The sequence below is a fragment of the Aquarana catesbeiana genome, linkage group LG02 (assembly GCF_042186555.1).
Source record: "Aquarana catesbeiana isolate 2022-GZ linkage group LG02, ASM4218655v1, whole genome shotgun sequence".
Classification (NCBI taxonomy): Eukaryota; Metazoa; Chordata; class Amphibia; order Anura; family Ranidae; genus Aquarana; species Aquarana catesbeiana.
In genome coordinates, this window is record NC_133325.1 from 786,300,464 (window position 1) to 786,328,005 (window position 27,542).

At 44.8% G+C, this 27,542-nt stretch overlaps 1 protein-coding gene across 1 annotated transcript in view; it reads left to right on the forward strand.

Annotated features, from left to right (window-relative positions):
• CCDC191 (coiled-coil domain containing 191) overlaps positions 1–24,494 on the forward strand; it is a 74,062-nt gene extending 49,568 nt beyond the window's left edge. The window contains exons 12-17 of the mRNA XM_073617401.1: positions 1,187–1,269; positions 9,713–9,814; positions 12,589–12,732; positions 14,918–15,070; positions 15,575–15,729; positions 18,401–24,494. Coding sequence (XP_073473502.1) covers positions 1,187–1,269; positions 9,713–9,814; positions 12,589–12,732; positions 14,918–15,070; positions 15,575–15,729; positions 18,401–18,554 — 791 coding nt within the window. The 3' untranslated portion in view covers positions 18,555–24,494. The remainder of the gene's footprint in view (positions 1–1,186; positions 1,270–9,712; positions 9,815–12,588; positions 12,733–14,917; positions 15,071–15,574; positions 15,730–18,400) is intronic.
• The last annotated feature ends 3,048 nt before the right edge of the window (positions 24,495–27,542 follow it).

The window sequence follows — 27,542 nt, forward strand, 5'->3', positions numbered from 1 at the left end:
GACGTTGGAGGATCAGCAGTACACTGTTGAGGTCATCTGTCTGCTCTCTCCTCCTGTGGGAGTGTCAACTGTGCAAAGCATTGGAGCTCTGAATGGATCAGAATTATGCTCCTCCCTCTCCCAGGAGGCTGATTTCAAAACAGATTTAGGTACTTATGTTAGCTGTATGTGAAAGTATATTTTAATAAATGCATTGCTGGATAAAATGTATGGTTTTTTTTTTTATATCTGCTTGAAGTTCAGCTTTAAGATTTACTTGTAATATCTAACACCCCACAGACTGATACCAACAGAAGTATGGTAAGATTGAATCTGATTGGTCCTGGTTGGCAGTACAGGCAGCTGGTATTAAAGCAGAACTTTACTCATAACAACTTGATAAAAAAAATGATGTTCTTTAGCAAGGAACTTATATTCCGCATTAATAATGATGCTACTAAATTGACTGTGTGCTGTAAATTGCCTCTAGTGGTGTTCCTGTTTTTTTTCTTGCTGGAGGCTGCCATTTTGTTGATGCCCAGAGCCCCTGAGCAGCAGTAAATCTGTCAGCAGATCGGCCTCTACAAATTCGACACAGTGCCTAAAAATAAAGAGCAACTGAGCATGTGCAGAGCAGGGTAAGACAGTGTATTACTGGATTTTAAACAGTATAGGCCCTTATTTTTAATGTTTTACATAGCGATGTCTGCAAAAGGGGCCGGCCTGAAGTAATCTAGCAGGACTTAAAGTGGTTGTCTCCTTCCTCATTGGGCAGAGTGATCGCAGCAGCAGCCATTGGGTTCTGCTGCTGTCAATCAAATGCTACACTATGACAAGGGAATGGACTGGGGGAGGGGGGCGGGTGGCAGGGCTGAGTCCCCCAGTCTGTGTCATTAGATGCAGACCCTGCAGCTCAGGAGTGAGCAGGCACAGGTGCCCCCCCAGAGAAAGTGGCTTTCTATGGGGGCACTTGCCGAAGAGGAGGGGTCTGGAACGCTGGTGGTGGGGGGAACCCCAGAAAAGGAGGCTTGGGGCTGCTCTGTGCAGAACCATTACACAGAGCAGGTAAGTATGACATGTTTGTTATTTTAGTTTAAAAAGAAAAGAAACAAAGGTTTAATATCACTTTAATCTTCTGACTAAAGTTCCACTTTAAAGAGGCTTTGCGGGTTGGAACGTTCTCATCTATGGTCTTCTTGTGTTGTAGCGATGGAGGAGAGAGCAGCCCAGCGAGCCGAGAGGAGGAGAATGCTGGAGGAGATAAAAAAGAAACGCGAGGAGGAGAAGTTGGTGAGTCCTGTATGCTGTTTATGTGAACTGTGGGGGACATTTCTCCAACAGTGGATGTACCCATTGGGGGGAGGGGGAACCACAGCTGGACACAGACCCCCGCCTTGAAGTGGAATCGCTGTGTTCACCAGTGAAAGGGAAGTCTGCCACCATGCCAGGCCGGCATGTCCAATGGCCTTGTGTATTGTGGGTGACTCCTACCAGCCAACTCCCCACCACTACAAACCAGGGAGGATATAAATCAAGTCGTTTTCTAGTAATTCCACCATAAGAGAAATACAGACATTGACATTGTCTGCTCCTTGCCATGGCAAACAAGAAGGATATAAGTGCAGCTGCAAACCATTGTCTTTGGGCTTCTATTTTTTTTTTATGGGGGTCCCTCACTCCTACCCTGTTTCCCCGAAAATAAGACCTAGCGTGATTGTCGGTGATGGCTGCAATATAAGCCCTACCCCACAAATAAGCCCTACCCTGTTTCCCCTGAAAATAAGACCTACAAGGACTTTAACTAGGGCTTATTTGGGGGGTAGGGCTTATATTGCAGCCATCACTGACAATCACGCTAGGTCTTATTTTCGGGGAAACAGGGTAGGAGTGAGGGACCCCCATAAAAAAAATAGAAGCCCAAAGACAATGGTTTGCAGCTGCACTCATATCCTTCTTGTTTGCCATGGCAAGGAGCAGACAATGTCAATGTCTTATTTTCGGGGAAACAGGGTAGTACCCGCCAATGACACATATTGGGGACTAAATCCATGATACAGGTATTGGAAAGGCAATTTTTTTATAGCGTGGAAGGGTCACACAATCTGTCCGGTTTTTGTTCCTGTCTGTGGCCCCACTAGGAAGGTTCCCAATCTTTGTACAATAAAATTAGCCAAATCTATTTACCAAAGGGGCATTTGATTTAAATCAAGTTAATTTAAATCACAATTTAAATCACTAGTAAAAATGCTTTATTTAGATCATCATTTTTAAAGAGCAACTGTCGTCTCTGTCCCGCAGCGGCTCCTTCTCTGACCCGCTGTTGACTCACCGACAGTCCCATTCACTTTAATGGGACGGCTGGTTGATGCGGCAGTGACCCAACAAGGTGAGGGACATGGCGGCAGCAGATGAGTGGATGCCCGCTAACGGGCACTGCCATGATGGATCTGAAATGACAGGTGCTCTTTAAATGTAAGGACTTATTCTTGCTGGGAGTTAGAATCTTTAATATTTGCAAACAAAATGAAGGTTTGCTATTTAGAATAATAAGGCTGTCAGGTTAGTAAAGCGGCGATCTCAGAACCGATTCAATCATACAGTTTGTAGTGTACATAGATTTGCAAACCAATGGGATAAAGGAATATTCCGGAACTTTGTTTTTTTTCTCATGGTTACTGTGAAATTGTGTGAATGCATCAATGCAGTGCCTGTTATCTCAGCTTGTAGAGCTTGGATTCATTGAATGACTTTACCAATAATGTAACGATTGCAGAATATACAGCCTCGTGCTACATAACTAAGCTCCATTTCATGCTGAATAAACTAAATTATTAATGTATCCTAAATAGAAAACTATCTTTTATATAGATTTTTACTCCAAAAGCATTCTATTAAAATAAATTTGCTAAAAATCAAAAAAAAAATTTTAAATCAAAAAAATCAGATTTTTTAAATTTGTTTAAAAAAATCATTGATTTTTATCTGTGCTATTTAAAGGTGCACAAAAGAGGAAAATTAAGAGTAAATTGCAAGCAGTTGGTGTGCCAGAAAACAATACAGTCAACAGGAAAACAAAAATCATCTTAAAAACCAAAGTCCAACAGTCCATGCAAATAGGGCTGGAGAAGGCTGGCATGTGAAGTCAATAATGACTACAAGATATCTAACTAAAAAGGATCTCTAAAAATTGGCACCAAGCCGTAGCAATGTGCATCAACCCTTTTTGATCTCAAGAGTTGTAAAAATGGGGGAGGGGGGTGAATGGTGGGTAAGGAAAGGAAAAAGTAGTGGGAAAGAAAAAAAAAAACAAAAGCGGCGGTTACTACAAAGGCTGCCAGTAGTGCCAAGATGGCCACAAACCACTCGATCGAAAAAACTGTAGGTATAAGATGGTTCAAAGGTACTGAGGATATTCATCAGAGAAACAAAACTGGTTCCAGATGGTCTTCCATCTGGTCTTATGTTCTTCTGATTTGCCCCGGGAAGCAGATTTCAGATGCTCCATGCTTTCTATATCATTTACTCTGGCAAACCATTGGGCAAGAGTAGGAGGGGATTGTTGTTTCCACATGGCAGGGATACATGCTCTAGCTGCGTTAAGTAAATGTTTAAGCAAAGAATTATGGTACTTTTTCTTGGAGAAGAGGGGTCAGGTTCAGAAGGACCGCCGTGGGGTCATCGGGACAGCAAGATATCCGTGAATTTGTGAATGAATTCAAGGACTTGCTACCAGAATGGACGGGTGCCAGGACACTCCCAAAAAATGTGCAAAAGTGTGCCCCCCCCCATTCCCCCGTGAGAGTCTCATCTCCGACAACGATCATCTAATTGCGGAAATAGTTTGGCCAGTAAGGATGGGGTTCTGTACTACTGTGTCACGATTATAATAGCCGTTTTCTGATACTTGCAGCATAACGAAGATGTATGGGCAAAAAAGAGAATCCTATCATTTTGTTGTTCTGTAAAAGTGACCTGAAGGACCTTTTCCCATTTGGCAAGAAAGGGGGGCTTCGATTGCGCATGGAGATCAAGTAGATATTTATATGAAGATTGCAAAGATTTTCATATCAGACCATTCCCCCCCCCCCAAACAGAGTTCTTCAAACTAGCTGAGGGGCCTCTGGAAAAAGTATGGCTTGGGTAGTGTGCTGAAGAAATGCGACAATTGGAGGGCTCGCCAGTGGTCCAGGAACAGAGACCTAGAGCAGTGTTGTGGAGGGCTCTCTTGCACCTCCCGCCTAACGCTCCTGAAAGTAGGAATTAGAGAGTATAAAGGCAAGGAGTGGCACGAGTGCCGTAGCAGCTGGCTGGTGATGTCCACTCTTTAGGTGGGTAGAGCTGATAGTCACAGTCCTCGGAATAGGATGCAAAAGCAGCTTGGCACCAGAACGTGGGACGGAAACAGAACCAGGAGACAAGCAGCAGTCAGCGGCACCCGGGCAGTGAGGCACCGAATCGGCAGAAAAAGCAAGTCCAGAGGATAGACCAGGGTTGGTAACAGTTGGGCAATGTAAAACAAAGTCAGCAGGCAGATGAGATCCAGTAAACAAGCCAAGGTCGGAATGGTAGGTAACAGAGCTAGAGCACGAGCAGAGACGAAGTCCAAAGACAAGCCGGGTCATACACAAGTAAACAGGAAAAGCAGATCGGGTCTTGGGAAGTCAGGAACAAGCTGAAGACCATCCAGCAACTGTTCACAGTGATAGAGCAGTTTTAAATAGGCCACTGGGCACCAAATGCTAATCGGTATGTGCACGCGAGCGTATGTATTCACGCATGCGCACAAATATGTGCACGATGAACTGGCACTGCAGAAATGACATTGGTCTTTTGCTTATAAATATTAGCATAAGTGCATGTGCGTGAGCATGTAGCTGCACTGGCCTTTTGGTGGTAGAGATCCGGTTTACCCTACAATAGGGTTCTGCCCGTGATCCAGCTCGCGGGCGAATGCGTGATAAATGCTGGGTCCGACAGTCCTAGACTAAATGTGGGATGACTTATTATCGGTGTCACAGGAGAGGAAAAACTGTTGAGAGAGGAATGTTTATAAAACCTTTCAGTTTCAGTCAAAGTGGGTCCAATTAAGGGGTGATGGGAAAGGTGAGAGGTATATAGTTTGCCTGCCCAGGGTAGGCCTGGAATGTGTGCCTATGCGTTGTCCTGTTTCAAAGAGACCCATAATTTATTGGCACTATGTCTGCACCAGTCTACCACCCTATTCAAGTGGACCGCAGTATAGTAAAAAGCCGGGTCTCGGAACCCCATTCCCCCTTAGGTTTAGGTCTGAGTAGAAGCGCTCTGTTGAGTTAGGGAGGTCTACTACGCCAGACAAAATGACAGAGGTGTCTCTCACCGAGCGGAAGTACGTCTAAGGGGATCTTAATAGGCAAGGCCTGCAGCAGGTATGAAAGCCTGGGCATCACATTCCTTTTAAGCTTATTACAGCGGCTGAAACACGGTAAGGCCAGATTGCTCCATCTTTCTAAATCAGCAGATAAGGAGGACAAAAAGGACTGGAAATTTAAGTTTAATTATGGAGTTTAGATTTGCAGGGATTTTTGTCCCTAGGTATTGGATACAGTGAGGATCACCCCCCTTTTAAAATAATAACATTTTCTTGCTTTGCAGCCTAAAATGAAGACAGACACAGTTTTTGTTCTATTCAGTTGTATTTACTTACGTGCAACATATAACATCCAAGTGAAAGATATAACACCAACATGTCAGAAAAAAAACAAAAACGAAAAATGACTTGTAAACTCAATCAGGTGTAGCTAATCACCTTCTCAATGGCACACAAAGCCATTTGACTTTCAACTGTGATCAGCTGTGGTCATTTTGATTAGCTTAGCACAAAAAGAGCTTTCCTGTAGCATTTCAGTCTCTGATAGTGCAACTGAAGCAAACAATCAACTATGGCTGGCAAGGTGCTGTCACTGTGATCTCCGGGATAAAGTGTGGACAGGCACAAGTCAGGAGATGGTGAACAAAAAAATGTCCAAGGCTTTATTTATGCCTAGAAGCACAGTGAAGTCTATTATGAAGAAGTGGAAGGTGTTTGGTACAACACAGACCTCCCTGGATTAGGACGTCGCTCCAAAGTGGATGATACAGCCAGGAGGAAACTGGTCCGAGAGGCCACCAAGAGGCCTACAGAAACTCTGAGGCAGTTGCAGGAATTTATGACAAAGAGTGGTCATTGTGTGCATGTTACAACAATAACAGAAATTCTACACAAATGGGGCTTGTATGGGAGGGTGCAAGAAAAAAGCCACTCCTTAAGAAAGGCCACATGTAGTCACCACTGAGCTTTGGCAAAACTCACCTTGAAGATTCTGAGGCCACATTGAAAAAGGTGTTCTGGTCAGATGAGACTAAAATGTTATAACTGGCCTCAACACCAAACAATACGTCTGGCGGAAATCCAATACAGCCCACCATCCACATAACACCCTTCCTACAGTAAAGCATGGAGGTGGCAATATCCTGGTTTGGGGGTGTTTCTCTGTGCAGGGACTGGAGCACTTGTCAGGATAGAGGGAAAAATGGATGGGGCAAAATACTGTCACATTCTTGAGGAAAAATCTGCTGCTCTCTGCCAGAAAGTTGTCAATGGGAAGAAGGTTTACCTTCTAACAAGACAATGACCCAAAGCACACAGCAACAATGAGCACACATTGGTTGAAGGAGAAAAAGGTGAATACCCTTACATGGCCTAGTCAGAGCCCAGACTTAAGGCTGGGTTCACATATAGGCAAATTGGATGTCGGTTAACCTGCATCATATTTGCATGACATGCAAGTGTGAGCGGCTCTCAATAGAGCCGCTTCACACAGGTCCAGGGTGGACGCGAAGCAGATTGCAAAAGGGGCTGTGCATTTTTGGGTCCCGTTCAGGTGCAAATTCAGGCAAAAATTCGGACCTCATTTGCAACTGAACCGATGAACAAAAACGCACTGGCCCTCAAACCAAGCCTTGAAGTCCAAGGAATTGTCTGTAGACCTCCAAGACAGGATTGTATGGAGGCACAGATCTGGGGAAGGGTACAGAAAAATTTCAGCAGCGTTGAAGGTCCCAATGAGCACAGTGGCCTCCCGTCATCCATAAATGGAAGAATGTTTGGAACCACCAGGACTCTTCCTAGAGCGGGCCGCCTGGCCAAACTAAGCAATCGGGGGAGAAGGGCCTTAGTCAGGGAGGTGACCAAGAACCCGGTGTTCGCTCTGACAGAGCTCCAGCGTTTTTCTGTGGAGAGAGGAGAACCTTCCAGAAGAACAACCATCTCCGCAGAACTCCACCAATCAGACCTGTATATTAGAGTGGCCAGACCGAAGCCAATCCTCAGTAAAAGGCACATGACAGCCCACCTGGAGTTTGCCAAAAGGCACCTGAAGGACTCTCAGACCATGAGAAACAAAATTGTCTGATGAAACAAAGATGGAACTCTTTGGCCTGAATAGCAAGCATCATGTCTGGAGGAAACCAGGCATCCCTCATCACCTGGCCAATACCATCCCTACAGTGAAGCATGGTGGTGGCAGCATCATGCTGTGGGGATGTGTTTCAGTGGCAGGAACTGGGAGACTAGTCAGGATGGAGGGAAAGATGAATGCAGCAATGTACAGAGACATGCTTGATGAAATCCTGCTCCAGAGCGCTCTGGACCTCAGACTGGGGTGAAGGTTCATCTTCCAACAGGACAATGACCCTAAGCACACAGCCAAGATAACAAAGGAGGCACTAAGGGACAACTCTGTAAATGTCCTTAAGTGGCCCAGCCAGAGCCCAGACTTGAACCCGATTGAACATCTCTGGAGACAACTGAAAATGGTTGTGCACCGACGCTCCCCATCCAACTAGATGAAGCTTGAGAGGTCCTGCATAGAAGAATGGGAGAAACTGCCCAAAAATAAGTGTGCCAAGCTTGTAGCATTATACTCAATACTTGGGGCTGTAATTGGTGCCAAAGGTGCTTCACCAAAGTATTGAGCAAAGGCTGTGAATACTTCTGTACATGGGATTTTTTTTTTTTTTTTTAATGAATTTCTAAAGATTTCAAACAAACTTCTTTCACATTGCCATTATGGGGTATTGTTTGTAGAACTTGGAGGAAAATAATGAATTTAATCCATTTTGGAATAAGGCTGTAACAGAACAAAATGTGGAAAAATTGACGCTCTATGAATACTTTCCGGATGCACTGTAAGCTTGTGGAGAGAATGTATTAACCAAACCTTACCTCTGTACAAGCTGACATATGAGGCTAGAGGGTGCCCGGGGAAATTTTGTAACATTTTGGGACCCTGGCTAAGATACACCGGATACTGCGGACTCTCTCCTTTTCTTGATAGCGGATCCTACACCATAGTTCCCCTATTTGTGTATTGCCCTGAAGGCTGTATCTAATGTTTGGCCACCATATGGTTTAACCGCTTCCCGACCAACCGCCGCAGTTATACTGCGGCAATTTGGCTCCCCTGCGCGAGCCATCGTAGCAATACGTCGGCTCGCAGAGTCGGGATAGTAGGTGCGCCGCTGCACAGCGGGGATTCCGATGCTCGTGGCCGACGGTCACGATGACCGCCAGCCACGAGCGATCGTGAGCAGGAGAGACAGAACAGGGACGAGTGTGTGTAAACACACACTTCCCTGTTCTGTTCTGACAGGAGTGACAGATCATGTGTTCCTACTAGCCAGGAACCACGATCCGTCACTTCCTCTAGTCAGTCCCCTCCCCCTACAGTTAGAATCACCTCCCAGGGAACACAATTAACCCCTTGATCGCCCCCATAGTGTTAACCCCTTCACTGCCAGTGACATTTTTACATTACACAATGCATTTTTATAGCACTGATCGCTGTATTAATGCCAGTGGTCCCAAAAAATCTGTCAAAATTGTCCGATGTGTCTGCCATAATGTCGCAGTCATGATAAAAATCGCAGATCGCCACCATTACTAGTAACAAAAAAAAAATAATAATAAAAAATGCTATAAATCTATTCCCTATTTTGTAGACACTATAACTTTGCGCAAACCAATCAATATACGCTTATTGCGTTTTTTGTTTTTTTTTTACCAAAAATATTAGAAGAATACATATCGGCCTAAACTGAGAAAAAAATTGCTTTAAAAAAAAAAAAAAATGGGGATATTTATTATAGCATAAAAGTACAAAATATTGTGTTTTTTTTCAAAATTGTCGCTCTTTTTTTGTTTATGGCGCAAAAAATAAAAAACGCAAAGGTGATCAAATACCACCAAAAGAAAGCTCTATTTGTGGGGAAAAAAGGACGTCGATTTTGTTTGGGTACAGCGTCGCACGACCGCGCAATTGTCAGTTAAAGCGACGCAGTGCCGACTCGCAAAAAGTGCTCTGGTCAGGAAGGGGGTAAATTCTTCCGGGGCTGAAGTGGTTAATAAGCACAGACGAGACCTGCTTGATTTTTTTTTTTTTCAGGCAGGGGCCCTCCAGTTTAATATGCTTAAGAACGTGGATGAGCACAACAATGACCCCCTTTTTTTTTTTTTTTTAGGGGTCAAGCTGCTGTATTATTTATAGTTTGGTTATGTGTTAACTGACATTATGCTATCCTGTATTCAGAATATTCCTATGTGAATGTTCATTTATCTGCATATACTCAATAAAACAAGTTTTTAAAAAAAAACTGCACTAACTAACTGCACTAACGAGTGTATGATTTGATCTGCTGTGACTGTGATTCTTTGTAGGCCCAGCTGAGGGCAGCAGAGGAGCAGCGGGTACAGATGGAGGCGGCAGAGAGAGAAGCCCAGCTGGAGAAGAAGAGAGAGGAGAGGAGGATGCAGAAGCTGGTATTGCTATCATTACTATCTCATATACTTTTATAGAAATTAGTATTGTGATTAGAATATGTCATCTGATCCTTGCAGAGAGTTTATTGGGGATTGGCTGAAACTTTTTGCTTTGAGCATTCTGATCAGAGAGCCCAGAGTTGCCTTTACACTTTGATGTCTTCCTGTGTAAATCTCAGTGATCACATCCCTGGTAGGTAGGAGGGAGGGGCGTGTCCTTCCTCTGATCATTCAGCTGTGTGTGTAGTGTGACATCCTGCATGGTCCAACATAGACAAGGATCACTCACAACATACAGCCATATAGGGGTTCAGTACTGAGCCATTGCAAGTGTTGAAGTTATTGCAGAAAGAGATTTGTCAGCACACTGGAAAATCTTTATGCAACCAATAGGCAATTCATTGAAATTAATTGCCACAGTCGCTACAGGACTTACAATGTTTTGCTCTTCTTTCTATCTGCAGACAGTCACTTTTTTGCATTTTGCCTTAGAAGTTTTTTTTACTTACCTGTTCCTGCATGTGCTGTTATCAGGGATGAAGGACCGTATACTTCTGATGTGGGTGGGCTCAGGACAGGGGTACGCATGTGCTGTTATCAGGGATGAAGGACCGTGTACTCCTGATGTGGGTGGGCTCAGGACAGGGGTACACATGTGCTGTTATCAGGGATGAAGGACCCTGTACTCCTGATGTGGGTGGGCTCAGGACAGGGGTACACATGTGCTGTTATCAGGGATGAAGGACCCTGTACTCCTGATGTGGGTGGGCTCGGGACACAGGCGCGCATGTGCTGTTATCAGGGATGAAGGACCGTGTACTCCTGATGTGGGTGGAGTCGGGACACAGGCGCGCATGTGCTGTTATCAGGGATGAAGGACCCTGTACTCCTGATGTGGGTGGGCTCGGGACAGGGGTACACATGTGCTGTTATCAGGGATGAAGGACCCTGTACTCCTGATGTGGGTGGGCTCGGGACAGGGGTACACATGTGCTGTTATCAGGGATGAAGGACCGTGTACTCCTGATGTGGGTGGGCTCGGGACAGGGGTACACATGTGCTGTTATCAGGGATGAAGGACCGTGTACTCCTGATGTGGGTGGGCTCGGGACAGGGGTACACATGTGCTGTTATCAGGGATGAAGGACCATGTACTCCTGATGTGGGTGGGCTCAGGACAGGGGCATGCATGTGCTGTTATCAGGGATGAAGGACCGTGTACTCCTGATGTGGGTGGGCTCAGGACAGGGGTACGCATATGCTGTTATCAGGGATGAAGGGCCATGTACTCCTGATGTGGGTGGGCTCAGGACAGGGGTACACATGTGATGTTTTCAGGGATGAAGGACTCTGTACTCCTGATGTGGGTGGGCTCAGGACAGGGGTACACATGTGCTGTTATCAGGGATGAAGGACCGTGTACTCCTGATGTGGGTGGGCTTGGGACAGGGGTACGGATGTGCTGTTATCAGGGATGAAGGACCCTGTACTCCTAATGTGGGTGGGCTCAGGACAGGGGTACACATGTGCTGTTATCAGGGATGAAGGACCGTGTACTCCTGATGTGGGTGGGCTCGGGACAGGGGTACACATGTGCTGTTATCAGGGATGAAGGACCGTGTACTCCTGATGTGGGTGGGCTCGGGACAGGGGTACACATGTGCTGTTATCAGGGATGAAGGGCCATGTACTCTTGATGTGGGTGGGCTCGGGACAGGGGTACACATGTGCTGTTATCAGGGATGAAGGACCCTGTACTCCTGATGTGGGTGGGCTCAGGACAGGGGCATGCATGTGCTGTTATCAGGGATGAAGGACCGTGTACTCCTGATGTGGGTGGGCTCGGGACAGGGGGGCGCACATGTACTTCTAACGTGGGTGGGCTCGGAACCGGGGTACGCATGTGCTGTTATCAGGGATGAAGGGCCATGTACTCTTGATGTGGGTGGGCTTGGGACAGGGGTACGCATGTGCTGTTATCAGGGATGAAGGACCGTGTACTCCTGATGTGGGTGGGCTCAGGACAGGGGCACGCATGTGCTGTTATCAGGGATGAAGGGCCATGTACTCCTGATGTGGGTGGGCTCAGGACAGGGGCACGCATGTGCTGTTATCAGGGATGAAGGGCCATGTACTCTTGATGTGGGTGGGCTCGGGACAGGGGTACACATGTGCTGTTATCAGGGATGAAGGACCCTGTACTCCTGATGTGGGTGGGCTCGGAACCGGGGTACGCATGTGCTATTATCAGGGATGAAGGACCGTGTACTCCTGATGTGGGTGGGCTCGGAACCGGGGTACGCATGTGCTGTTATCAGGGATGAAGGGCCGTGTACTCTTGATGTGGGTGGGCTCGATACAGGGGTACGCATGTGATGTTTTCAGGGATGAAGGACCCTGTACTCCTGATGTGGGTGGGCTCATGTGCTGTTATCAGCAGGGTTGAAGGACGGCATACTCCTGATGTGGGTGCATGCTCGGGACAGGGGGACGCATGCTCTGTGTTATCACTGGGGATGAAGGACCATGTACTCCCAATGCCCTGTGACCATTATATGACGTCTACAGCGCAGGCTTCCTGCTCTTTCTTACCAGAAGTTCAGGAAAGTGCCACTTAGCCATAAGAAGTGAGTGGGTGTTATGACTACAAAATGTAAGAAATTGGGGACATATTTTTAAAATTTTTAATACTTGATGCTGTAGGTTTCCTTGGTGGAAAGTGAAAAAAAAAGAGGAAGGTTTAATGCAGCTTTAAAATTTTATGTATTTACCAGAAAGAGGAGGAGAAGCAAAGGCGCCTGCAGAGAGAGAAGGAGCTCCAGGAGGTGGCGCTGTCACACTACAAGCGGGCGCTGCTGAGGTCCCACGGCCTGGAGCCTTGGAGGAAACTTATGGCTCAGACCCAACAAAACATGGAGGTATGGGCATGGCAATCAGGGACAGCACCCCACTATGGTGCACTCATATTATTTACCTCTATGGAGAGATCTGAAACAGACTGTTTAATCCCTTCCCCTCTCACCCCAGTACTGCCCCCTATGGGCCAGAACAGTTTTTACATTTCTGCTATAGACCTATTTGGTAATAACTTGTCATTCCTAAAGATAACAAAGTATTACATACAAGGCTTTCTTTTCAGGATATTGTCGTGCAAAATTTTTTTTATGCAATTCTAAAAAAACTTTAAAAAAAAAATCTTAAAAAAAAAGCAAAAATGTGTTTTGTTTAAAATAAAACTAAAATTATCATTCTGGTACAAAGCATTGCAAAGTTATTTTCCGTTTTTTTTTTTTCTTACTTTTTAAAATGTGAGACAAAAAAAAGAATTAACAAAACAAAAAAAAAAAGTTAGGTTGTGACAGGCTGGGGGATGTCGCCATAGGAGGACTGGGAGGTTAGGTTGTGGGAGGTTGAAGGATATCACCTAAACAGTGCTGGGAGATTAAGTTGTGGTTTATTGTGGTATGTCACCATGGAAGTACTGGGAGGTTAGGTTGTAGAAGATCAAAGAATGTTCCCCTGGCAGTGCTCTGAGGTTCATTTGTGAGTGATTGAGATTTGTCACCATGGCAGTACTTGGAGGTTAGTTTGTGGAAGATTGTGGAGTGTAATACTGGAAATGCTTTGAGGTTAGCTTGTGGAACATTGAGGCATGACACCATGGCAGAACTGGGAAGTTAGGTTATTAGAGATTGAGGCAGGTCACCATGGCAGTGCTGAGAGTTTAGGTTGTGAGAGGTTAGATTATAGGAGGTTAAAGTGATTGTAAAGGATCCTTTTTTGTAACAAACATGTCATACTTACCTCCACTGTGCAGCTCGTTTTGCACAGTGTGGCACCGATCCTCGACTTCTGGGGTCCCCGGTGGCTCCTGAGGCTCCTTCTCACTTCAGATAACCCCCTAGGAGAAGTGCTTTCCCGGGGGGGGGGTTACCTTGCGGGCGCACTCCCGAGTCCAGCATTCAGCCTCCATAGACACGAATGCCGGACTCAGCCCCCCCCCCCCCCCGGCGCCCGCATCATTGGATTTGATTGACAGCAGTGGGAGCCAATGGCGGCGCTGCTATCTATCCAATCAAGAGCTGGGACCCTGTCCAGAGAGGGACAGTGCGGCTCCGGCGTGGGAATTACAGGGCTCAGGTAAGTAAAACGGGGGGGGCTGGGGGGTCAGTGACTGCCAGAAGTTTTTTCACCTTAATGTATTAAGGTTAAAAAATGTAAGAGTTTACAACCCCTTTAAGTAATATCAATATGAGAGCTTTGGAAGGTTAGGTTGTGAGAGATTATGGCAAGTCACAATGACCATGTTGGAAGGTTGGGTTGTGAAAGAGTATGGAAAGTCATTATGACCATGTTGTGAGGTTGGGTTGTGAGAGATTATGGAAAGTCACAATGGCCATGTTTGAAGGTTGGGTTGTGAAAGATTATGGAAAGTCTCTATGACCATGTTGGGAGGTTGGGTTGTGAGAGATTATGGCAAGTCACTATGACCATGTTGGAAGGTTAGGTTGTGAGAGATTATGGAAAGTCACTATGACCATGTTGGGAGGTTGGGTTGTGAGAGATTATGGCAAGTCACTATTACTATGTTGGGAAGTTGGGTTGTGAGAGATTATGGAAAGTCACAATGACCATGTGGAAGGTTGGGTTGTGAGAGATTGTTGGGAGGTTGGGTTGTGAAAGATTATGGAAAGTCTCTATGACCATGTTGTGAGGTTGGGTTGTGAGAGATTATGGAAAGTCACTATGACCATGTTGGGAGGTTGGGTTGTGAGAGATTATGGCAAGTCACTATTACTATGTTGGGAAGTTGGGTTGTGAGAGATTATGGAAAGTCTCTATGACCATGTTGTGAGGTTGGGTTGTGAGAGATTATGGAAAGTCACTATGACCATGTTGGGACGTTGGGTTGTGAGAGATTATGGAAAGTCACTTATGACCATGTTGGGAGGTTGGGTTGTGAGAGTTTAAGGCAACATAAATATTTTAGGGGGAAAAGAAGGCTGCAAGAAATGTATGAGCAGCCAGTCATTGCTAAACGAAAGTGATCTTTCTGTGTATAAAATGCATTCTAGAAATGATTGGTGTTATTGGTGTGTTTAGCGGGCGGACTCCCATCACCACTCTGCTCTTCTGAGAAGAACCCTGCAGACCTGGTTACACACTGTCAGAGAGATTGCCGCTGAGAAGAGCCGACGGGCAGATCACCTATGGGCTACAATCCTATTACGGAGGAGTTTCCGCAGCTGGTTAAAGGTAGGTTCAGGAGACCTCATTGTCTCACATAATGGTACCTGGGGCTCAGAGTATGCAGATATTTTTTGCCCTGTTATTGGGGGGGGGTGTAGCAGACCCTTGGGGCCCTGCCTATAGGAAGCTGGACACTAAGACTTCTCTCCTATGGGCTACACTCCTCTACTAGACCCTACATTCCCAGTTAAGTGGCTAGTGGGAGATAATAGAATGTTAATCCATATTTAAGGTGACAGTGTGTGCTGTGTCCGAAAGTGAAAGGGGGAGGAAGCAGTGCTGGATCAGTAAACTAAGAAATATATTTGATAGCTTAGTTTATTGCTGTTGATGTGGAAACATATAGGTGATAGCAGCAGCTTTCTCTATATAAAACATTTTCTTCACTTATCACTAGGTGGCAGCGCGCAGCTATTTTGATTTACTTAGTGCTGGATCAGTAGGTTGTATATAAGGTGACAGTGAGTGTCTACACTACATTCTCCTTAACAAGACTTTCTTGTCTTCCAGTACAAGGACTACCTGTCTGTCCAGGAGGAGAGGGCACAGCGGCGCTATCAGGCCAATCTGCGGAGAAAGATGTTTATCGCCTGGCTGGATCTGACACAAGAGGAAAAGTTTGCCATGTGGGAGAAGCAAAGGATGGTGGCGGAGCACAGCCAGAGGTGGGCGGCGTTTTCTAGCCTCCCCATAGAAATCAGAGCACCCAGGATATGTATTATATAGATATATATATAGGTATAAAGTATATAGAGTACATACCTGGAATGTAAGGGGGTTGGCAGGATGAGGATAACATATGATTGGCTAAAGGTAATAAAGTGACCTTTTCAGTAAAAGCTACTGAAGTTAATTGCAGTGACTTTTCCTAGGCTAAAATGATGCCATCAGTCTGCTGCAGGCAGGAGAGAGCATTTCCTCAGTCTCCCCCCAATGATCAGACTGTAGCATCGTAACTTTGCAGCAAGGTGAGAGGTGGCAGAGGGGCCTGATCTGTGTCAGACATTTGTGAACAAAAGAACTGCATGGGTACCAGGATTGTGTCGTCTTTAATTTGGCATCTCAGTCCAGGAAGTAGATGGTGACCCTGGATGATGCCTGAACAAAGTTGGCTCCATCCTTCTGGAGAGAAATTAACTTATTGTTAGGGGGGTCCTGTGATCTCTGAGAGGTAATAAATACCATTGAAAAGGTACATTGACACAGCATTTAAAGCGGTAGTAAACCACAAAAAAAAAAAAAAAAATCTTCTCCCTGCAAGTTAATGTCATAATGTAAGCACCACATACTAGCACATTATGACAGTCTTACCTTGAAACAAAGCCCTCCAGCGGGGCGCTATCTCCACTGACAGGGCTGCCTTCCGGGTTCGCGGGCTGCGCCCATTTGATTGGCAGAGCCGCGATGTCATCACTCCCGAGCATGCGTGTGGGAGTCACGGCCGTGGCACAGCTCTCTCTGAATGGACGGAGTGCTGTCCAATGAGAGTTCAGTGAACATGTGCCGGGGACAACACTGGCGCTGCTTAAGTGAATATCTCCTAAACAGAGGACATTTAGTGATGGTGTCACCAGTGTCTCTATATTCCCTCTGTAGTGATGGTGTCAACAGTGTCTCTATATTCCTCTCTGTAGTGATGGTGTCACCAGTGTCTCTATATTCCTCTCTCTAGTGATGGTGTCACCAGTGTCTCTATATTCCTCTTTGTAGTGATGGTGTCACCAGTGTCTCTATATTCCCTCTGTAGTGATGGTGTCACCAGTGTTTCTATATTCCTCTCTGTAGTGATGGTGTCACTAGTGTCTCTATATTCCTCTCTGTAGTGATGGTGTCACTGGTGTCTCTATATTCCCTCTGTAGTGATGGTATCACCGCTGTCTCTATATTCCTCTCTGTAGTGATGGTGTCACCAATGTCTCTCTATATTCCCTCTGTAGTGATGGTGTCACCAGTGTCTCTATATTCCTCTCTCTAGTGATGGTGTCACCAGTGTCTTTATATTCCTCTCTGTAGTGAAGGTGTCACCAGTGTCTATATTCCCTCTGTAGTGATGGTGTCACCAGTGTCTCTATATTCCCTCTGTAGTGGTAGTGTCACCGGTGTCTCTATGTTCCTCTCTCTAGTGATGGTGTCATGGTGTCACCAGTGTCTCTATATTCCTCTCTGTAGTGATGGTGTCATCGGTGTCTCTATTTTCCCTCTGTAGTGATGATATCACTGGTGTCTCTATATTCCCTCTGTAGTGATGATGTCACCGGTGTCTCTATATGCCTCTCTCTAGTGATGGTGTCACCAGTGTCTCTATATTCCCTCTGTAGTGATGGTGTCATCGGTGTCTATATTTTCCCTCTGTAGTGATGATGTCACCGGTGTCCCTATATTTCTCTCTGTAGTGATGGTGTCACCAGTGTCTCTATATTTCTCTCTGTAGTGATGGTGTCACTGGTATCTCTATATTCCTCTCTGTAGTGATGGTGTCACCGGTATCTCTATATTCCCTCTGTAGTGATATTGCCCCTGTAGTGATGGTGTCACTCGTGTCTTTATATTCCCCTCTCTAGTGATGGTGTCATCAGTGTCTCTATATTGCCCCTGTAGTGATGGTGTCACCAGTGTCTCTATATTCCCTCTGTAGTGATGTTGTCACCGGTGTCTCTATATTCCCTCTGTAGTGATGGTGTCACTGGTGTATCTACAGTATATTCTGTCCTGCAGTGATGGTGTCTCTATACCTCCTCCTATAGTGATAATGTGACCTGTGTCTCTTTTCCCCCCTGTAGTGATGGTGTCACCGATATCTGTATATTTTGTCTCTATATTTCCCCCCTACGATGGTGTCACTAGTGTACCTGTAGTGATGGTGTCGCTGGCGTTTCTATATCCCCTCCTGTAGTGATGGTGTCAAAGGTGTCTATATCTTGTCCTGTAGTGATGGTGTAGCTGGTGTTTGTATATTTTGTCCTGCAGTGATGGTGTGACTGGTATCATCGTTTTCCCCCTGTAGTGATGGTGTCACCGGTGTCTCTATATTCCCCCATTTAGTGGTGGTGTCACTGGTGTCTCTATATCACTTCCTGTAGTGATGGTGTCACTGGTGCCTATATTCTTCCTGTAGTGATGGTTTCAGTGGTCTCTCTATATTCCCCCTGTAATTATGGTGTCAGTGGTGTCTCCATATTCCCCCACGTAGTGGTGGTGCCTCTATATCACCCCTGTGGTGAGGGTGTCACTGGTGTCTATATCCCCCCCCCCCTGTAGTGATGGTGTCACGGGTCTCTTTATATTCTCCCCTGTAGTGATCGTGTCGCTGATATGATATCATTGTGTACCTTTCAGGAGGATTCTCAGTTCGGCCTTCAGGACATGGAGACAGTTCCCGAAACGGATGAAAGAGCTGAGGATGAAGGAGGAGAGGCTGATTTCTCTCAGGAAGAGGGTGGCCGAGATTCTGCCCGACTACCGAGTGTCAGGTGACAACCCCACCAGCTGACACTCACCTGGGTGTCATCCACAGCCGGATTGGGATTCTCTCCCACATACTCTACATTGGACTTCTGAACCCAAAGTACCCCTCACCAGTACATGTTCTGTGTACAACTGACAACTTTTTTTATTAGCTGTGATTGGAAGTTCCAGTTGCATGGAATAGAATACATTTTTTCCTGCAGTTCTTTATTTCTGCCATTAGATGTCTGAAGGACAGTATCATCCAGCCCAATTCCTCTGAGCCCAGGTATTCCTGGATTTGTCCTGATGATCATTGTGAGTGGAACTGAAAGTGATGGGAGATCGCTAATTTTTAATTGTCACCACAGCTATCCAAGCTTCCTTCACTTTTGAGAGATTTCTTCTTGCTTCACATTGTGCCTACAAGACTGGAAGTAAAGGGAAATCTCCCCATTGGGAAAAAAAGATCCCAAAAGGCAAACTCAGATGGGTCTGTGAAGGTTCTCATGTATCCAGGTCATGGTATATCTAGTAGTAGTTGGTCACATTCAGCTGGGCTTGTTCTGTCATATCAAAGGCGTTTTGTATTTTCTTAGCTTCTCCAATCCACTTCTTCAGTTCTAATGAGTGTCAATAAGATACCCCAACATTTACACAGGTATTGCCGACGCCCTAATCCAACCACCATGGAATGTGTTAAGGCAGATGTTGATTATCCAAAAGTTGTAAAAATTGTGGAAACACCCTGTTTTAGTTATATAATGATCCCATCCATGGTGTCCAGGAGTCTGTATGGGTGGTAATCCTTTGATTTACATGGCTGAAGGTGTGAATTGTCAATCTCGAGGTATGTTCTTGACACATTAAAACTGAAGAAGTGGCTCCCCACTGGGAACAATATTCCATAAAGAAGAAAACCTGATGGATTTGTGAAGATTCTCATGTATCCGAGTCATAGTTTATCTCAACCTTTTCAACACCGGAACCCTTGAAATAGCTTTCCAGTCTCAGGGAACCCCTGCTAAAAATGACCATATCTACAACTCATTATACATTGGTGTGATGGTCAGTGGGAAGAATGCTCCCTACACTTGTAGTCATTGGGAAGAATCCCCCCTTACAGATAGATAAAAAGATCAATGGTGTCAGTGGGAACTTATCTGAGAGGCAGAAATTGCTCGTTCCTGAAGGACCCCTAGTTCCTTAGTCCCTAGTTCCTTTAGTCCTCATCCTCTGGAGGAACCCTAGGATTCCATGGAATTCTGGTGGAGAAATCCTGGGTTATCTAGTAGTAGATGGTCAAGTTTTAACTAGACTTGTTCTGTAATGTTAAAGACATTTTGTAGCTTCTCCAAACCACTTCTTCAGTTCTAATGAGTGTCACGAAGATACCCCAACATTTAAATCCACACAGGTATCACCAACACCTTAATCCAACCACCATGGGATTTGTCAAGGCAGATATTGATTGTCTAAGAACAGGATGTGAAAGACAGATGGTGTCCAAGGTTCTTACTAGAGGACAACTGGTTCAGAAGAAAAGGCCAACTATGTCAGAATGTAACAACCACAATTGAACAGGGGTGGAGGACTTCAGGACCATCTGTCTTCCACACATAATGCCATTTTAACATCTACACCTGGTGACAATTCACACCTTCAGCCATGTTAATTGAACGATTACCATCTATGCATACTCCTTGACACCAAGGATGGAATTATGTAATTAGAACAGGGTGGCACCCTATAAATGGGATATAAATGTTGTGGTATCTTCATGACTCTCATTAGAAGTCGCTTGGAGAAGCTAGGAATGTTGTCAACACTACAGAACGAGTCCAGTTGAATGTGACCAACTATTACCAGATAAACTATGACTTGGATCAACGAGAACCTTCACAGATCCATCAGGTTTTGTTGGGGTCTTTTTCCAAATGGGGATCATTTTCATTCATTTTAATGAGTGTCAGGAACGAACCTCAGGATTGACAATGCACACCTTCAGCCATGTAAATCGAAGGATTACCACCTATGCAGAATCCTTGACACCATGGATGGTATTATGTAATTAGAACAGTGTTGTACCACAACCTTCATACCTCCCATCTTGTATATGGACAATCAACATCTGCCTTGACACGTTCCGTGGAGGTTGGATTAAGGTTTCGGTGCAACCTGTGTGGATAGTAATGTTGGGGTATCTGCATGACATTTATTGGAACTGAAGAGGTGGCTTGGAGAGGCTAGGAAAGTCTTCACCATTACAGAACAAGTCCATTGAATGCAACCAACTGCTACTAGATAAACTATAACTTGGATATACAATAATTTTCACAGGCCCATCTGGTTTTTCTTTTTGGAATATTTTTTCACCAATGAGGAGATTTCCCTTTACTTCCTGTCCTGTAGTCAGATCCATCAGGTTTTCTTTTTTTGGGAGGGTCTTTTTCCCAATGGAGATGCTCTTCATCATTTTTAATTAGTGTCAGAACATTCCTCAAGATTGACAATTCTCACCTTCAGCCATGTAAATCGAGGGGTTGCCACCTATGCAGAATCTACAACACCAAGGATGGGATTATGTAATTAGAACAGGGTGGTACCACAGCCTTCATACCTCTCATCTTGTATTTGGACAATCAACATCTGTCTTGACACATTTCATGGTGATTGGATTAAGATGTTGGTGCTACCTGTGTATATAGAAATGTTGGGTTATCTTCCTGACACTCATTAGAACTGAGGAAGTGGATTGGAGAAGCTAGGAAAGTCTTCCAACACCACAGAACATTTACAATTGAATGTAACTGACTAATACTAGCTAATATATGACTTGGATACATGAGAACCTTCACAGATCCATCAGCTTTTCTTTTTTTCGGGGTCTTTTTCCCAATGGAGATCCTCTTCATCATTTTTAATGAGTGTCAGAAACATGCCTCAAGCTTGACAATTCACACCTTCTGCCATGTAAATCGAAGAATTACCACCGATGCAGACTGCTGGACACCAAGGATGGGATTATGTAATTAGAACGAGGTGGTAGCACTACCTTCATACCTCCCATCTTGTAGTTGGAAAATCAACATTTGCCTTGACACATCCCAAGGATTACCAACCATGCAGACTTCTGGACACCATGGATGGGATCATTATATAACTAGAACAGGGTGGTTCCACAATTTTCACAACCCTTGGACAACCAATATCTGCATTGACACATTCTATAGTGGTTGGATTAAGGTGTCGGAGATACCTGTGTGGATATAAATGTCAGGATATGTTCCTGACACTCATTAGAAACGAAAAAGTGCATTAGAGAAGCTACGAAACATCTTCAATGTTCTTGAATGTGACTAACTATTGGTAGCTATAACCTGCTGAGGTTTTAACCCTTCCCTTCTCAGGTTTAGATTATATTTTATATTAGGAGGGAGATCACTGTGTGTGTGGTGTGCTTGTACGATTGCCCTAAATTTCAAATTGTTCGTGTTTTTAATATTTTTCTTTTAAGTGTGTAAGGCAAGCCATTCATTTTATTTATTTTTGTTCCTCAAATCTGTAACCACTTACAGATTTGGTTCTGTAAGCATTTTCCAACCGTAGGATGTCCATGGACGTCCTTGGGTTGGAGTGGTTATACCAGGATGATGCCTCCAGCTACAGGCATCATTCCGCTATAAAAATTTGCAGCCGGCGATTTCCCTTTCTGTCGGCAGCACAAGTGGGTCCCCCCAAACCTCTAAGGCACTTCTGGTTTCGGCTTCCTGTTTACCTGGCCGTTTGTAGCAGATCAGACCAATCTGGGCTCCAATTCAGCCGTTCAGACACAGAGGAGAGATTTGGAGCTTAATAGACCCCCATATCTCTCCATAAAGACGACCTGTCACTGCCCATGCTTTCACAAGGGATGTTGTTGTCCTTGTGAAAGCAATAAAAATTATAAAAAACAAAAACTAAAGTTACAGTATAAAAAAAAAAGTTTCAAATAAAATAATTTAAAAAAATGTAAAGTGCCCCCTCCCCCTGTGCTTATGCGCAAACACGAGCATATACGTAAGTCCATATGTAAACGCTGATCGCATCACACATGTGAGATATCATCGCGAATGTCAGAGCAAGAGCAATAATTTTATCTCCAGACCTCCTGTGTAACTCTAAACTGGTAACCAATACAGGCTTTTGGAGATTTTTAGGTACTGTAGTTTGCCGCCATTCCACAGCGTTTGCAATTTTAAACCATGACATGTTGGGTATCTATTTACTCGGCGTAACATCATCTTTTATAGTTTAACAAACAATTAGGTATTATATAGTGTGTAATTGCAATACAACTCATTGAAGTGTATTTAAAAAAAAATTATGTTTGAAAAAACGCTGCGCAAATACCGTGGGACATAAAAAATTGCAACACCTACCAGTTTATTCTCTAGGGCCTCTGCAAAAAAATATATATAATGTTTTGGGGGTTCTATGTAATTTTCTAGCAAAAAAATCCAGAATTTTTTTTTTTTTACATGTAGGAGAGAAATGGCAACATTGGCCTGGTAGGGAAGTAGTTAAAACAAACAAAAAATAACCCAGCAGATTTGTGGCAGTAATATAAAAAAAAAAGACTGCAATAATCGAATGTTACAATTGCAGTGTGTGTGCCCGGCGTTAAATTGGTGCTGCCCTGTTCCGCTGTTTGCTCACATAGGATAGTGATTGGTGCAGCTGTGCCCTAACCTGGTAGAGCTGCAAACATGCAGCAAGAGGAGCAGGGCCCAGCTGTGATTGATTAAAGACTAGTGATCTGCTAAGGTTCAGCCCAACTCTCATGATAACAAGCTGCTGACACAATCGGCTGAGGAATTCCCCGCCCCCCAGCCGCACGTAACAAAGGGGCAGGGATGCTGGTGACATCATTGACCTAATATGATCATATTTGGACAATGTCATTGACCAAATATTGCCCCGGGGCCTTGTAAGAGGTGGAGATCTTTACGTCATCGCTCCACCTTGTCCAATCGGAGAGCGTTTTGCATTCTTTAGATCTCTGAACTGTGCCCGACCTCCTGTGTTCAGAATGTACCAGGGAAGTTGCTCAGCAAAGGACCTGGACGCTAGTGGAGATCTCTATATAGACACCGCTATTCCAGTGATTTCCAGCTTATAGAGCAGGGGTCTCAAACTGGATACCCTCCATCTGTTGTGAAACTACAAGTCCCATCATGCCTCTGCCCGTGGGAGTCATGCTTGTAACTGTTAGCCTTGCAATGCCTCATGGGACTTATAGTTTCGCAAAAGCTGGAGGGCCGCCAGTTTGAGACCCCTGTTCTAGGGGGATCCCACATGCATGGTATATACAGAGTTATAATGACCTCTGACTAAGCCCCGGTGGATGGGGCGAAACGTGTCGGGTGGGGGTTGCAGAGAAGGGTAGGCCGTTCCTCATCTGGCTGAGAGTGGCGTCTATTCCACTCTTTTGCATGTGACTTTGTGGATGAATACAGTAAGACGCCGGTGTAACGAAACGTCCCACACTCAGCTTGAGTGCTTTTGTCATATACCACTTCCTCTAGTCTGAATATAGATATCAGATATCCAAACCGTTGACAACCAATAACTAGACAGTACTCGTTTTGGCTGCTGAAAATCAAACTGTTTATTAGAACACAGAATACAGGCTTTTAAACATTTGAGTGGGAGGTTCCTGCCTCCTGCTCATAATACTCTAACAATACAACGCTAACCAGAAACCTAAATTAACATGAGCTAATTAACTAATCATTTCCAGACTAGGTGACTGAGATATGACCTTTCAGGTCCGAGCCTTTTAATCTCCTAGCTCCCTAGCTACAATACATATTATAGCAGACAATCCAAGACAGGTTCCATCAGTGTGCAGGGTTCACACATTAGATGTATAGGCTGTGGCCCCAACGATAGGAATCCCACGAGTAAATGCCAGCATCCAGCACACAGATATGCGAAAGAAGATTGCTTAGGCATCCGAGAATTACATTTATTCAGTAAAAGAAGCTGTCACACACACATGTTTATAAGACTCTTTCAGGCAATTGGGAACGACCAGCGTTTCCAACCGACAAAATGGCCACCGTGTCCCAGTCAGCGTCCTACGTCACACGTCCTTCGCTCCACCCAACATTTCGTCATCAACAATGCGTCATCCCTGATGCATTTTTGATGAAGAAACGTTGGGTGGAGCTAAGGACGTGTGACATAGGACGCTGACTGGGACACAGTGGCCATTTTGTTGGTTGAAAACGCTGATCGGTGCCTGATGACGCATTTTTGATGACGAAACTTTGGGTGGAACTAAGGACGTGTGACGTAGGACGCTGACTGGGACACGCCGGCCATTTTGTCGGTTGGAAACACTGGTCGTTTCCACTTGCCTGACAGATGTTATAAACATGTGAGTGTGACAGCTTCTTTTACTGAATTAATTTTATTCTTGGATGCCTGCGCAATGAGCGGTCTTCTTTCTCATATCTATGTGCTGGACACTGGAGTTTACTCGTGGGATTCCTGTTTATGAAGGAGGCTTTGGAGGTCTTTTTTACTCTATTGTAAAAGGATTATTCTGACTTCCTGTGAAGTCGATCGATCTGTGGATTAGGATCATTGGGGCCATAGCCTATACATTTAATGTGTATATCCTGCACACTGATGGTAAGAGTCAGTAGCTTTGGGTGCTGGTGGTGGCTCTCCTATTGTTCCTTATCCAGATTCATTTATCAGAGGACTTTTGTTTTGATCGTCTTAAACTAAAAAACTAAAACTTATCTAAAATTAACAAACTTTTTTATTTATTTTGTGGGGTTTTTTTTAGCGCTACACCTCTCTTTTTGTATTTTGTATCATTTCACCTAGCAATACAGTGTCAGCTGCTTTTTTTGAGTGTATACTACTTTTTAAGCGCAACAGATTTGTATTTTTAAGATAGGTGGTTGGCTGATGACATCGGCATCTGCTATGAGTCCCAACAGTGTGAAGCAGTCACTATTTCCAATCTGGCATATAGGCCCTATACAGGGTTCCCAGAGTCTGTGTGTCTTGGGGGGACATGGACTTGAATCCAAAGTAACATTACTTCAAGGGTCCCCAGGCATACAACTCACAAAGAGTATTGTTCACCTAAAACCCAGGGCCTATAATCGGTGGGTAAGAGGCTTGCTCCTAGTCCTCAAGGGGAGCCCCTATTTTGGTTAGGTCTGTCACAGCCGGGACCCCGTCTTCTAAGATCAAAGGGAAGGGGGCGTGTCCAGAATGGCACTGGGAGCAGACATATAGTGTCTGAGCTCCCAAGGACTGCCGCTGAATCCTTCAATTATAGAGTGCAGACTCACACCAAACAGTGCTCCTGCGATCCCCCAGCCTCAGTAGCCTCTCTGGGGCATGCACAGGCGAAGATCCCAGGTAAAATCTAAGAAAAAGGCCGCGGTGCAGGACATCGCGGGCAAGGCCACGGTCTCGCCTAAAAACTGTGCCCTAACGGTGAACCAGGTCGACGATCTCGAATGGCTGCCTGCTACAGTGGCCGATTTCAAAGCAGTCATGCAAGCCATAACCACCCTAACTGACAAGGTGGATCATATACAGGCCAACGTGGAATTCATCAGAAAGGACTTTGATACCTTCCATGGCTGAATGAATGAGGTGGAGCAGCGGGTCTCTCAGATCGAAGATATGGTACGTGATAATGGGGCTGACCTGCATACCCTAAAAACTAAAGTCAAGGCACTAGAGGCCCGGCTGAAGATGCAGAAAACTGCAATAGAAGAAATAATTTGCTCATCTTGGGCCTTCCTGAAGGGGCTGAGGGTGCAGATCCCACCACCTTTGCGGAAACACTTACTAAGATCAAAGGGAAGAATCTCCTCTATAGCTTAGAGTGGGGCTCCAAGCTTCATGTCAAGTCGAGGTATGGTATATAGGTATGTTGGTCCAAGCTGAAACAATGTAACTATATAATCGTATCCACGCCTGGAATCCTATTTTGATTAAAAAGAATGTATTTGTTTTAAATATTTGATTGTCGGCTTGTCAATTCTTTTCTACACTGGGCAATATTTCAGTGATAGACCTGGAACGAGATATACCCCTTACTGAATGATGTTATAGCTTGCTCTGTGCACTGTGTATCATAATTAATTAGATAAATAACCATAAAACACCAGCACAAGCACGCTTCCTGATGACTTCCTTAATGTGACGAAACGCGCAGAGGTGGGACTTCCTGTTACCACGTCAATTCTGCATTCTGGCTGTATAGCAGCACAAAGCGGCAGCACCCCTAGAGGAAACTGTCAGCAAGTCATTCCAGGTGCCAGAGGAGGGCACCAAACTTGTGAGCGCATCACTTTTATATGTTATTTGGGGGATTTCTAATAAAAAACATGTTACACTATGATGGCTTCCCTGGTTTATCTCTTATGCCCATATATGAGCACACCAGGCATACTGTTCCCACGATACCATCAAGAGGCACCAGACCAACAGAGGAGCTCTGAGCGCAGTTTGACTTTCCTTATTTTTAAGAAGGGGTCAATACCCACCTACTGGCGAGTGCGCCCCCCGAAGGGAGAAAGTGTTGGTAGCATTCTGAGGATTGCTTGCTGGAGATGAACGTCAAGCACCAGTCATGTTGATGGGCGGTATACCCATTTGTGGGTCGGCACTCGTTGGGCACTTTGTGTAGTTTCAGTTTAGTTGCACTTTCAAAGAACATTGATTTGTTTATGATATTTATGAATTTTTCTGCTGATTCTATTCAGTACCACTTATTGAGTGACACATAAATATTTATTGCACGGTAGCACCTTTTATATTGAGTTTGTTTTACATATTGGGCAAGTGCAGCTCCATTCTTTATATATTTGTATCATGAATATTTATTTTTTTTATTTGTTTTTTTAAATCTTGTTTTTTCATCCTTTGTTATATCTCAGCGCTGCAGATCTCTTACAGCCTTTTTTGTAGGGCAGAGCAGAGAGTTGCTGGCTGATAGTCTCCAGCTCTCTGT